At 37.4% G+C, this 13,955-nt stretch overlaps 1 protein-coding gene across 2 annotated transcripts; it reads right to left on the reverse strand.

The window, feature by feature from the left end:
- Nucleotides 1-11,432: 11,432 nt before the first annotated feature.
- Nucleotides 11,433-12,941, reverse strand: LOC111897288 (F-box/LRR-repeat protein 13). Of its 2 annotated transcripts, none has more exons than XR_008224032.1 (2): nt 12,044-12,939; nt 11,433-11,905 (listed from the first exon to the last, which is right to left on the reverse strand). XR_008224032.1 is itself a non-coding variant. In XM_023893253.3 (2 exons), exons 1-2 carry the CDS (start codon nt 12,847-12,849, stop codon nt 12,401-12,403), a joined length of 381 nt encoding a protein of 126 aa, XP_023749021.1. In that variant the 5' UTR covers nt 12,850-12,941; the 3' UTR covers nt 12,272-12,400. The 2 variants fall into 2 exon arrangements, 1 of the variants encoding a protein (XP_023749021.1); XM_023893253.3 differs by lacking the exon at nt 11,433-11,905 and having other exon boundaries at nt 12,272-12,409; nt 12,478-12,941.
- Between the last annotated feature and the right edge of the window lie 1,014 nt (nt 12,942-13,955).

The following is a 13,955-nucleotide window of genomic DNA, read 5'->3' on the forward strand; positions in this document are numbered from 1 at the left end:
CTGTTTTCTAGTTTTTTTCATTAATTAATACAATATGTCTTTTTTTTTTAAATATCATAAATATGTTTAAATTTTTTGTGTGTTTATATTTCAGTTTGTGATTGTTGTTATAATATCTTAGTAGTCCACGGACATAATGGTAATTTTCTATGATATTTTACTAATTTTTTCCTATTAAACGATCCTACATTTCTGATTTTTTACTAAGTTATGTGTGTGTTGCAATGAACGAAGTGTATTCCATATCTAAAAAGACCACAACAAGATTGTTCATTAATTCCTTTTCTTTTATTAGTAGTCCATTCATGAGTCCAAGAAGATAACTTTACAGTTTTTCCGTTTGTTATTTTCAAATATATGAAATAACATACAACATCTAAGTTTTTCCAGCATTTCATCGTATTTTCTGTGTGTTTGTGTTATATTTTCTCTGTTTGAATATACTTTATTTTCTGCATATATTTTCTTTTAAGAAAAATTGATAATACATAATATAATGGGGAATTCGCTTTATTCGGGAACACTTGGTTGATACATTTGGATATAAAAATAGATACAAATGTACATAATACATACTAATCTCCCTATCTAATAAACCAAAGTAAAATGCCACATGTCCCTTTAAAAACACTTATTCATAAAGTGTCATTGAAAGAAAATAGCATTGTATTTTGATAGTTATCATTGGAATAAAGTATCTACTCACATTATACATAATACTTTCTTCTTTTATGTTTTATTATAGTGACAATGGTAGAGAGAAACATCACTTTGATTAAAGACTTTGACAATATGAAGGATGATTACACACTGAAAGTGTCTATCATCCGGTTATCGAGATCAATGTCAGATGTTAACCCCACTATAGGAAAATCAATGGAGATGATATTGATGGATGAGATGGTAAAATCTGTTATTCCAATAACATTATTCTTTTACATTGTTAACCAATTTTTGTATATTAAAATACAATTGTTTAACATTATATAATATTCTTATCCTATGTGAATAGTGTACTAAAATCCGAGCAAGTGTCTATCCAAGAGATTTTCAAAGGTTTGAATCGAAATTGAAAGAAGATCAAGTTGTTTTCTTCCGATCCCCTACTATCACTCCTAACAGATACAGTTTTAAAATAAGTGATGTAAAGGAAAAATTAAACTTGCATGGAAGAACAACTATGAAGGAGTGTCTACACTTTCAATCCAAATCAACATACAAATTTTCTTGTGTTTCGTTTGAAAGAATTATCTCTGCAACAACTACATCTAATGACACAGTTGGTAGTTTTTAAATTCAAACAATTGTGTTTTGTTATTTATTTTCATTACATTTCTTTTTATATTTTATTTTTTATATATCAATGTCATTTATATTATTTATTGTGTTTCTCCTTAAAATCTATTCAAATTTATATTTTGTTTTATAAATCATTTACAATATACTCAAATTTATATTATGTTTCATAAATATGTATTAATATTAATTTTAAATAATCAATACAAAAAGTTTTAAACAAACTTAACTCTTATTAATAATATAAATGTTTTATAAATTTTTTACCCGTGATTCGCACGGGTTGTAACCTAGTACATCATCAATCGTCTACTAACACCATTGCTTTAAAAAAAAGTCTCCATATGAGATTTTATTCAATCAGGTGCCTTCATATGCAACTTTTCCAACTTTTGGTTGTCGGGTATTCCCTTATCTTCGTGATTATACACGCCACAAACTTTCACCTAGAAGCGCCTCCTATATCTTTATTGGATATAGTCCAAAATATAGAGGATATCATTGCCTTGATCCATCTACAAATCGAGTTTATGTTACTCGTCATGCTCAATTTGATGAAGATGTTTTTCCATTCAGTGGAATTATTCCTCCGGTTGATGATGGGAAGCTTTTATTCTCCAACTTTGATGATTTTTTCATTCAAAAACTCCTCACCACCAGAAGTTATAGCTCAACTCACTTCACCAACCTATAAACATAAAAAATGCAACCCTGTAACGTCCCAAAATTCAAGACTAAAAATTTCTTTTAATAAAATATTACTTAAAGTAAAATCATCATTTCAAAACATAAACAGAGTATTAGTTTTCAAAACACATGTTCATTATCAGAGTAAAACATTCCCAGGCTGACTAATCTATGGTGTGTGCCATGCGATCATCTCGAGCTCCATCATCCTCTACCGGAAGCACCTGAAACCAAAACTGAAAACCGTAAGCACGAAGCTTAGTGAGTCCCCACCATACCACATACCATGCAAACATACAACAAACATACTGCCAGGCTATTCTGGGGTGCCTGACTACCCTGTACGGCCATTCTGGGGTGTCGACTACCCGTGCGGCCATTATGGGGTGTCGACTTCCCGTGTCAAGCCATTCTGGGGTGCTGACTACCCGTGTCAAGCCATTCTGGGGTGCTGACTACCCGTCGGTCCCGACAACCGATCCTCGGGGACTGTTTCACCCCTACTGCTACTTACACATATATCATACATAACATATTATCAGACATATCTGGGGTGTCTGACCTACCCTTCGGTCCTAACAACCGAACTCTACTACTATCACATACGCATATCATAACGTAACAGATTATCAGACATATCTGGGGTGTCTGAACTACCCTTCGGTCCTAACAACCGAACTTGGGGACTGGTCCCCTCCTACTACCTTTATCGCATATAACATAACAGGCCAGCATGCAAACATATCCTCACATACTGTCAGACGTTTCTGGGGTGTCTGACTACCCTCCGGTCCTAACAACCGAACTCTACTGATGAGCCAGGGAGCCCCGTCCATGCTCCTACTGATAGTGAGATACGGGCCCAGCCCGCGCTCACTCTTTCCCTAACTTGGGGCTCGCCCCTGATCTGCTGCTAATGAGATGTGGAACACCATCCACACTCTGCTGTTGGTGAGGTACGGGACCTCGCCCACACTCACCACCCTACCAGGCACATACAAGTATCACACAGACAACAAGTATAAACTATCACATAAACCATTCCTTGGGCACCCGCCCGCTAACATTGGACCTCGTCCTGAACAACATATTAGCATACGATGCCTAGGGCTAACCCCCGGGTCTTCTACTCATGTCTACATGGGCCGACATTGTGGCCGTAGACCCATTCACACAAAGGGAAACTCACCTGATACTGCTGAACTGCTGTTGCTAATCCCTTTGACTGCTACCTGACCACTGACTCCGAACTGTTGCTCCACTAGCTCCCCGAGCTACCAATATCAACATAACACTTAGTCTAACTGACCTTCAAAGGTCAACTAAGTCAACTCTTGCCAAAGTCAAAGTCCTGGTCAAGGTCAACCTCCCAGGTCAACCCTACTCGCTGAGTCACCCTATTGACTCACCGAGTTCATATGTTCAGAGTCCTTCTATTCGCGACTCGACTCGCCGAGCCAGTCCATGACTCGCCGAGTCTACCGATTACCGAGTCCTGACCTGTCCAACTCACAGAGTCTCCATTCGACTCACTGATTCGAGTCTCAACTCGAAGGGTTTAGGGTTTCGCGACCTGACTCGCCGAGTCCAAGACAATATCCATCCAACTCGCCGAGTCCATACCCAACTTCATCCGACTCGACGAGCTGTTCATCCCACTCGTCGAGTTCCTCCTCATCTTCAAGCTACTCGCCGAGTCCACTCAAAGGAATCGCCGAGTCCATCCGGTCCTCCATACATGCAGAGGACTTTTGAGTCATGCAAGGACTCAAATCTATAGATCTACCCTTCCCAAGCCTATTCCTCACGTAAAGTTGCAAACTTTACGTGTAGAGAAGGAGATCCAAGCAAAATACACCATAAACTAGGGTTTAAGGCCAAGGGGCTTCAACATTGACTCAAGGGCTGATACTTTATGCTTCTCTAGTCCATAACACACTTGGATCTGAAGTAGCAATTCCAGATCCGGCTTCTAACTCGAATGGGTGACAAACCATGGCTTAAAAGCCCCAAATCTCACAACCATGGAAGATCTAAAGGAGAGAGACGACTTATTACCTTCAATATCTCAGAAGGGCTCCACAAACTCCAGATCTGAAGCCAATCCTTGAAGCTTCACTGATTCCCCTCTTTCTTCTTCCTTCAATTCACCCAAAAATGGCTTGGAAGCTTGAATGCACAACAATGGAGGCTTAGGGTTCGCTTTCTGAATGAGGGAGGCTCTAAGGAACCCTAATGGAGAGAATAAGGAGCTTAAATAGCGCCCAAAGTCCCAGATTTAGGGTTTTCCTCGCACAGACCAGACTCGCCGAGTCCACTTGGCCGACTCGCTGAGTTGGTCACTTACACCTCGACCCGGATCCCGCTCGGACTCGCCGAGTTCCTCCTTGGACTCGCCGATTTGCCCCTAAAAATTAGGGCTTTCTTTCCTTTCTTGGCCTTCAAAACTTTGGGTGTTACAAACCCCCTGCATACTTTGTTTCCAACCTTCTACCCAACCTAATGTGTCACCCTCCAATCCATCCCACAATTACTCCCCTACCACACCCTTCCGATACATCTATACTCGTCGTTCTCGCCAAGATGAACCCCAACCACGACCTGTTGTCGCTACCATACCTGACAACCAACCATCCCCCGTTTCTACTCCAGTTCCTAACCCAACTGACTCTACCACCAACCAGCCTAAATCTTTATCAGTCCACCTCCTTCATCTGAATCCGTTGCACATTCTTCCTTGCATCTGATGATAACTCGTTCATGTGTTGGTATACACAAACCATGACACATTACGGATATTGCCATCCTTACTTCCAGTCCTTTACATCACGTATTATTTGCTTCAAAAGATCCTAAGGGTTTTAAAACAACATGTAAACATTCGGAGTGAATGACTGCAATGAGTGAAGAAATGAATGCCTTGCATAAGAATCACACGTGGGATCTTGTGCCTCGCCCTAAGAATTCAAATTTTGTAGGATCTAAATGGGTTTATAGGAAAAAAATATATAAATCTGATGGTTTAGTTGATCGTTACAAGGCTTGATTGGTTGCACAAGGATTTATGTAACATCCCAAAATTCAAGGCCAAAAATTTCATTTTTAAATAAGTTATTACATAAACCATCAGTACAAAAACATTCATAATAATATCTCGTGTCAAACCAAAGTGTCAGTAATCAAAACATTTTATCATAAAACCATATTAGAGTGTAATCCCAAAGATCTCATGTGCGGAAAATATAGTGTGATGCACTGCGATCGAGCCGACTCCTTACCTTGAAAACAAAGTACTTGAAACCAAAACTAAAAACCGTAAGCACGAAGCTTAGTGAGTTCCCCAAATACCACATACCATACAAACCAACTGATCCATACATGCCATACATAGCCAAGAGCCATACATAACCAACATATCCATAGTCAAGTAAGGTGCTATGTGCCAAACATAGTCTTGCTACGGTGCTATGTGCCAAACATAGTCTTGTGGTTATGCCACGGGCCGCACGTGGTCTTCCTGGTCAAGCCTGAGGCCACTCCCTGGGTCTTACAGACAAGTGTCAAGTGCCACCCCCTGGTCTTTCATGCAAGTATCACAAAGACAACTATACATACTACTCTACTAGGCTACTCAGCATATAGTGTGCCAGGAGCCACCTCCTGGTCTTTCATACACAATAGCATACAGTGCACCAGGAGCCACCTCCTGGTCTTTCATACATATTGCCTAGGGCTAACCCTCGGGTCTTCCTATCATACATAATAACATACTGTGTGCTAGGAGCCGCCTCCTGGTCTTTCATGCATAATGACTAGAGCTAACCCCCGAGTCTTCCTATCATACATAACTACATGGGCCGACATTGTGGTCGTAGACCTATACAAACAGTGAGGAGACTCACCTCGCACTGCTGAACTTTGCTGATAATCCTCTGGCTGCTGTCTGACAACTCCCCGAACCGCTGTTCCACTAGCTCCTCGAGCTACTAGTATCAACATAACACTTAGTTCCAAACTGAACTCTAGAAGTCAAACTAAGTCAAATCTGGTCAAACTCAAAGTCCTGGTCAAAGTCAACCTTCCATTTGACTCGACTCGCCGAGTCAACCCATAGACTCGCCGAGTCCTTAAACTTAGAAGCTCTCAAAATACGACCTAACTCGCCGAGTCACCCTAAGACTCGTCGAGTTCAACGATCTCTGAGTCCCATCCTGTCCAACTCACCGAGTCACCACTCAACTTACTGATCTGCGTCTTAACCAGAAGAGGTTGGGGGTTTTGCGATCTGACTCGTCGAGTCCTAGAACAGACTCGCCGAGTCCTAAGCAATCTTCAACAGACTTGCCGAGTTGTTCTTCCAACTCGTCGAGTCCATGCACATATTCATACAACTCGTCGAGTACACCCATGTGACTCGCTGAGTCTCTCCAGTTCTCAATCCATACAGTGGCTTTTCGAGCCATGCAGGGGCTCCAATCCATAGATCCACTCTTCTACAGTATAACCCTCACATAAAGTTGCAAACTTTACGTGAAATCAAGGAGATATAGGCCCAAAACACTCTAGGGCTAGGGTTTAAGACAAAGGGGCTTCACCATTGACTCATTGACTGCTGCTTTAAGACATTCTGGACCATGACAACCCTAGATCTGAAGTAGCAACCTCTGATCTAAGCCCCAAACCCAAAATAGACCTCAATCTTGCCAAAAATAACCACAAATCTCATTCAAGAATAGATCTATAAGCAAAAAAGTGAAGGTAACAACTTATTACCTCCAAGATGACCTCCTACTGAAGAATAATCCAAATCTCTGAACACCCCCTTGATCCAAGCTTCTTGATCTTCAAGATCTCTTCACAAAACCACTTATCTAAGTCCCAAATTGCATTCAAGGAATCTCACTCACGATTTAGGGTTTCTGGATCTCAAAAGGGTAGCAAAGAGGCCGGGGAAGGGATGTAATGTTCTTTAAATAGGGCACAACCCCCGGGATTAGGGTTTTTCTCGTCCAGACCAGACTCGCCGAGTCGGTCACTTACTTTATCCCCCGGATCCCGCTCCGACTCTTCGAGTTCCTCCCTGGACTCGACGAGTTGACTATTGACTTAGAGCCTTTCCTTTCTTTTCTTGGTCTTTCTGGTTCTGGGTGTTACAATTTACTTGGCTTCCGAGGTTAGATTATTCCCTCACTTTCAGTCTCGTTGTCAAGGCTTCTACTGTTCGAATCGTTTTGGCTTTAGCTACTATCAATTAATGGCATCTACATCAATTAGATATCAAAATACCTTCTTAAATGGAGATCTTACTAAAACCGTTCGTATGGAACAACCCCTAGGTTTCATTAACTCTCGTGTTCCTGACTATGTATGTTGTCTTAAAAAAGCTTTATACAACTTAAAACAAGCACCATCTGCTTGGTTTCTAAGACTTAGCAATTTTCTTGTTCACATTGGTTTCACATGTAGCCGTGCAGACCCATCTTTATTCGTCTAAAAGCGTGAATCATGTCTCATCTATCTCCTCGTGTATGTAGATGATATCATTTTCACCGGGAATAATGAGTCAACCATTAAACAATTTATCACTTGTCTTCACAGCGAGTTTGCTATCAAAGATTTGGGACAACTTAACTACTTCTTGGGACTTGAAGTGACCTACATCGACTTTGGTCATTTTCTAAGTCAAGCAAAGTATGCTCATGATGTTCTTGCTAGGGCAGGGCTCCTTGATGCCAAACCTATTGGCACATCGTTGACACCTTGGCGACATCTTTAACTCTCAAGGCGCTCTATTCCATGACCCTACTCTTTATAGGTCTCTAGTTGGAGCTCTTAAGTATCTCACGATTACCAGACAAGACATTTCCTACGTGGTTAATCAGGCAAGTCAGTTTCTATAGTCTCCAACTACCTCTCACTTTCAATTAATGAAACGCATCCTTCGTTATGTGAAAGGTACTCTATCCTACGGACTTACCTTTGATAAGCCATCTACCACCAGGTTGGTGGGATATTCGGACGCAAATTGGGCACGATGTATAGAAACTCGTCGATCTACCTATGTTGATTCAATTTATTTGGGTGGAAATCTTGTTTCTTGGAGTGCAAAGAAACAGCCCACAGTCTCACGTTCTAGTTGTGAATCAGAATATTGGGCAATGGCAAACGCCGCCGCTGAAATCATTTGGATTACTCATCTTCTTCATGAACTTCATGCTCTGCTACCCGATCGTCCAACTATTCTTTGTGACAAAAAAAGTGCTCTCTTTCTTAGTCAAAATCCGGTGTCCCACAAATGAACCAAGCACATCGATATTGACTATCATTTTATTTGTGAACTTGTCTCATCAGGGAAATTACACATAAAGTTCGTGCCAACCAAGCTCCAGGTTGCATATATCTTCACCAAGGGCTTATCTCGCCCTCTATTTGAATTCTTTCGTGGAAAACTAGGAGTTAGTCCCCCACCTGTTCGCTTGAAGGGGGGTATTAGGAAATAATTATCCTTTATGGAAAATATATCCTTGTTGTAACTCTCTCAATATTTCCCTTTTATATCTCCATATTGTTATGAGATTATTTGTGTATTTAAACCATTGTACGATTTTTTTTTGTTTGTTTGTAATCAATAAATTATCAACAGTTCACAGATATAATACAATTATACAAAAATGAATTTAAATAAAGCGGATAAAACACTGATTTTAAATAAATAAACAAACAACCCTTGAAATATTTGAATCTGATTTTTTTTTCTAAATGTAAAAAATAGTGATATACTTTCATATACTTGTGTATTATAACATCATACTTTCCTTACTATCTATTACAACATTATGCTTCAAAATATTTTTCTTATCAAGACATTGTACTTTAAAAAACAATATAACTTATATAACACAACTTGTTTTCCGAGCTAACCACTGATTTTTTAATCTTTCTAATAAAACCACACAACTTTGACACTTTTTTTTAACATGACTATGGTCACCTCCTGATATTGCCATATTTATACCTATTTTTAGGCAATATTTAAGTACATTTTTATTAAAAAGTTGGTAATTTGTTTAGAATAATGGTACTTATGAGCTTAAATGTTATTTACAGCAAAAAAAGAAGACATTGTGAAGAAAAGGGACTAAAAGCGTTAAAGAAAGAAACTTTGAGAATTAAAAGAGTAAAAGTGAAGAAAATCTGGAAAAAGATTATTCACGGCGTGAGACTTAAAGGATTCACGACGTGAGACTTAATGGATTCACGATGTGAATCGTTGGTTCTAGAAGATATGTACGCGGGTGTAGGAATCCTTGACGGGCACGGTTATCTACAACTCACGACGTGAATTTCTTATTATTCACGACGTGAATGTATGGATATCAACAACTATATAAATCCTTGACCATTACGAATAGAGGCAACTTTTGGTTGGAGAGAGGAGTTCCAGAAGGCGATTTTGAGGAGAGGAAAACTCTGGGAAGAGGCTTTTAACACCAAAAAGAGTGAAGGTCCATAATTTAGTTTATTTTGTTAATTAAGAACATGTTTTATTATACTTTGAATTGTGTTAGTTTGTTAGTTGCTATGATGAGCAGCTAAATCTAGCTACTCTCGTTTAGCTAGATGAAGCTTCTAACTTATGAATAGCTCAATTTTTATGGATTAAGTTTAGTTGGTAAAAATTGCTTGTGTTTGATTGGTATTACCTAGCATGCTTATGTTTGTTTTTTCTGATTGCTTGATTGCATGTTCTGTGTAGCTTAGTGACCATTAACTGCATGAACTTGTTTACCTAATGATTTAGTGAACATTGAATTGTTAGAGCTAGGATTGACCAATCTTAGTTAGTAATTAGAGTAAATAAGCTTAGCTGTGCTAGAGAACTTGTATTGTGACTATAATTGCGTTTATATAACAAATCTTACATAACATATTTACATTCATAATTAGTTTTGTGTTTAATTGTGTGTGAACATACATGGTTTGACATGAATTAGTTAATTATTGGTAAAGTTAGAACTAAATTACTAATACAACTAAAAACCAACTTAATAATCCATAATCATTAGCTAGCCATAAGGAAGAAGTGGATTCGAACTAAACAAGAGTGTGTTTTACTTATTGAATTTGATTTAAGTTCGTCTGATCTTGTAAAATCAGATAAAAACCCCTTTTAAACTTGTTAATAATTAAGTTAATTTAATAGTAAGTAAATTAATTAGTAACACCGTTCCCTGTGATCGACACCTGACTTACCCAAACTATACTATAATCTGACTAGGTACACTGCCTATAAGTGCATAGTTAGTTTAAGTTTGTTAGGTTATAAATATTAAAATTAGTGGGTACTTTTGTGCACATCACCTCCTAGAAAAGCTTTACAAGCTTTTTTGCTTAAGACTCAAGTGATATTGCACTATAGTCAAACAATACTCTATTTTGTTTGTATATCTTTACAAGCTTTTTTAACACGACTATGATCACTTAGAACAGCTTTACAAGCTTTTTGTGTGTGTGTGTGTGTGTGTGTGTGTGTGTGAGAGAGAGAGAGAGAGAGAGAGAGAGAGAGAGAGAGAGAGAGAGAGAGAGAGAGAGAGATTCATATAACATAAACTGTTATTATATTCATTTTGTGCGATCATACTTATACATGGTGTTTTTCATACTTTCATAGGCTCCTTTATTATATATATATATATATATATATATATATATATATATATATATATATATATATATATATATATATATATATATTCTTATTTTTGTGTTATATACACAGTTTAATTAAGCAGCATTGCTGTTATAAATATATATACTTACTGTCAAGGATCTACTAATACAAATCAAGTTTCACACTCAGCAACATAAATTGGAGTTCACCTCGATCGAACCTCTTCTTTTATTCACTTATTTAAGATACTTGATTGATTTCTCACTTAGGTATACCTCAACCTTAAAATCCCCAATGTTACAACTTACATGGTCGCCTAAATATATATAATTCTTTTTCTACCATTAAAATTGATGGGGAATTGCACTTTTAGACTCTAATCAACATTCAGGGTATAAACCCAGTCAAATGAAACTCATATGTTTTACTCAATCGACAAGTTAAAAATTGTGTATGTGTACACGTATGTTTCTTTATACAGAAAAACAAAGTGAGGTCATTTTTGTTCATAAAAATCTCACAAGTATCTAGGTCTAGAAATCAGTCATGGTTCCAGAATTATTTTCTATAAGGATGACATTCGTATGTGCTTAACTCTTCATCTGTCTCTACGCTCTATACCTTAATTAACTTTTGATTGCTGAATGAGCTGCTGTGATTTGAATACAAATACATACCTATCATAAATACATACACACATATGTGTCATATACATATGTAGCTGTTGCATACATTCGCACCTGTCATATCAATGATATCATACATACATACATACATATATGTGTTGTATACCTGTATACAACATTCAAAAGATTCAGGTCATACATACATACATGAATACGAACAAAACAATAGAATGAAACAAGCATTTTCTAGTAATAGTTAAAAAAAAATCAACATGAAGCAAAAATTCAAAAGTGAATAGCAACCACATGAGACAAAGAAACCTAGTTACCAATCACATGAATAGGCATCTACTACTTAAAATTTACCATAAAGCTTGTAATATCAGTCTTTCTAAAAATTGACCACTTTGATAATTCCCTTCATAATCTCTAATGAGAGTACTTTGCTTTGTTAGTTGTTACCCCAACTAAAAACCATTTCCAACAATGTTGCATTTTCCCAATCAATAACTAATTTTGGCTTTTCTCCATTAAATTCAAAAAACTCGACCCTTTTCAGTTCACTAGTAAAGATTCTCCTTGCGTCACCTTTATGCAACTCCCACTCTTCAGTCCAAGCAAATTCCTACATCATCAACCAAAAACATATGTTTTTCTTGTTTGAGCAGTAAAAATCCAAAATTAATGTTTTCAACTCAAAACTTATTGGATTGCTGAATTGCTTTTTCTATAGAATAAGATTATGTAAAGGTCTGAAGAATACCTGTTTAATGGTCAACCTGAGAGACTCCAGTTTGGGACAATATTTGAGAATTCGGTTGAAGTCATCCATGGTGAAGGCATCCATAGTTGTGCTTAGCACCAAAGTCTTCAGATTAGGTAGAGACAACCTTTTAAATCCAAAAACAGCAGTTTTGGGCAACAGATCTTAACGCCACCACACAAACTCTCATTCTCAAGGTTAGTGATACTCAGCTTCTTGAGGTTTGGGCATGAAATACAAAGAAGATCAAGTTTCCATATCGAGCATTCTACCAAACTCAGCTCCTCAAGCGATGAGCAGCTTTGGAGAAAATCTTTTACCAAATCTCGATCTTTCAATAAGTCGACACAGGTCAAGTCAAGAACCCTAAGTGCCGGAAACCCCATAAAATTAGGCAAAATCAGACCACATCCATCCAAATTTAACCTTAATACCTTCAAGGAACCGCAAGTCGCCAGACAATGGGGCATCTCGACATCCTCTTCCTCCTTAGGAGTACAGATCAAGTCAAGCTCTTTGACGTTCTTCATAACGGCGATGTGAATCCACCGCCCTATAAGAGACATACCGTAGTAATTCGAACAACATAAACGGAGAATATCTAAATCAACGGACCTGATTACTAAAACCCAGTGCACAAACTCTTTAAATTTACTTCTTTTGAAGTTTCCTGAAGTCCACAAATACCTCCATCTTCTGGACAAAATGCTGGTTCGAATTGCGTCTTCAATAGGATCCGGCATATTACTTATCAAATCGACTCCATCTTCGCGTTTCGATGCCTTTGGTTGTTCCGATTTCTTCATGCCTGTGTATACAAAATTATTCGATTTCAATCGCACACAACACGGTTCTCTTCGAAGAAAAACCCGTAGCTTCTCTATTTACATAAAGGGACGTAGTTTTCCGCTTTTCGCATAAAAAACTCCCGCTTTCTCGTTTTTACAAGTAAAATACATATTCGGTCCATGTGGTTTGCCCAAATTCATACTTTTGGTTCTAGTATTGATTTTGTTACATGGAGGGTCCGTATGGTATTCATTTGTTCCATCTGTGGTCTCCGGTCGATATGAAAACACCATGTTACCGTTATTAATATGTTGTTTTTTTTAATTATTTATATATTTTAATAATTAAAACTAGATATAGGTATCAAATTAAATAAATTTTCATTTATTATAACATTTAATACATTAGTATGGTGGCATACTGGTTGGGCTTAATAAAGAAAATGATTATAAAACATAAACACAAATGATGAATAAGTTGAGGTAGTAATATAGAAGGAACCTGTCTATGAAACACTGAAACATGTGAATCAATCTACATGTGACAAACAGTTGAGAGAAAATTACTCTCACCATACATGGTTATGCCTTCCACCCCATGAGAATCATTTCGACATCCAAATTCAAGATGGATGCATTGCAATATGAATATATAATCAATCTACATCAGAAAATAGATGCACCAGCCATTGCTTTTGAATACAGGAAAAACTTAATTGTAGGGGAAAATATAGGAACTCAAGTTTTGGCTACATATATTTTATAAAAATATGTTTGAGTAAATTATCAAGCTATCTAGAAACACCGTTAAGTAATCTTATTCTTTTTTAATTGGAAAAAATAATAACTTTGAAGAATGGCTCCCTAAACATTACCCGTTTATCACCAACATATCAAATTCTGGAGTCCTTAGTTATTGGATACAAGAAGCTCGGGCGAAAGGTGGACAATTTTGCCGATTTGGTTTATGACTTTCTTTAAATCAATACTAATTTGTATCGGGTCCACATCTCCATATGTAGATTATGCTAACGTTGATTTGGAAACTATATTTTTCTCTTGAAAAACCTTAAATTGTTTGTAATTTAGAATTTTTAAAATATAATGTTCACATCATTGTAAAA

The sequence above is a fragment of the Lactuca sativa genome, chromosome 5 (genome assembly GCF_002870075.4).
Source record: "Lactuca sativa cultivar Salinas chromosome 5, Lsat_Salinas_v11, whole genome shotgun sequence".
In the NCBI taxonomy this organism is placed as follows: domain Eukaryota; kingdom Viridiplantae; phylum Streptophyta; class Magnoliopsida; order Asterales; family Asteraceae; genus Lactuca; species Lactuca sativa.

Bases quoted from the DNA above. Each gene is read 5' to 3' on its own strand.
- LOC111897288 (XM_023893253.3), bottom strand. From the start codon at position 12,849: ATGAAGAAATCGGAACAACCAAAGGCATCGAAACGCGAAGATGGAGTC.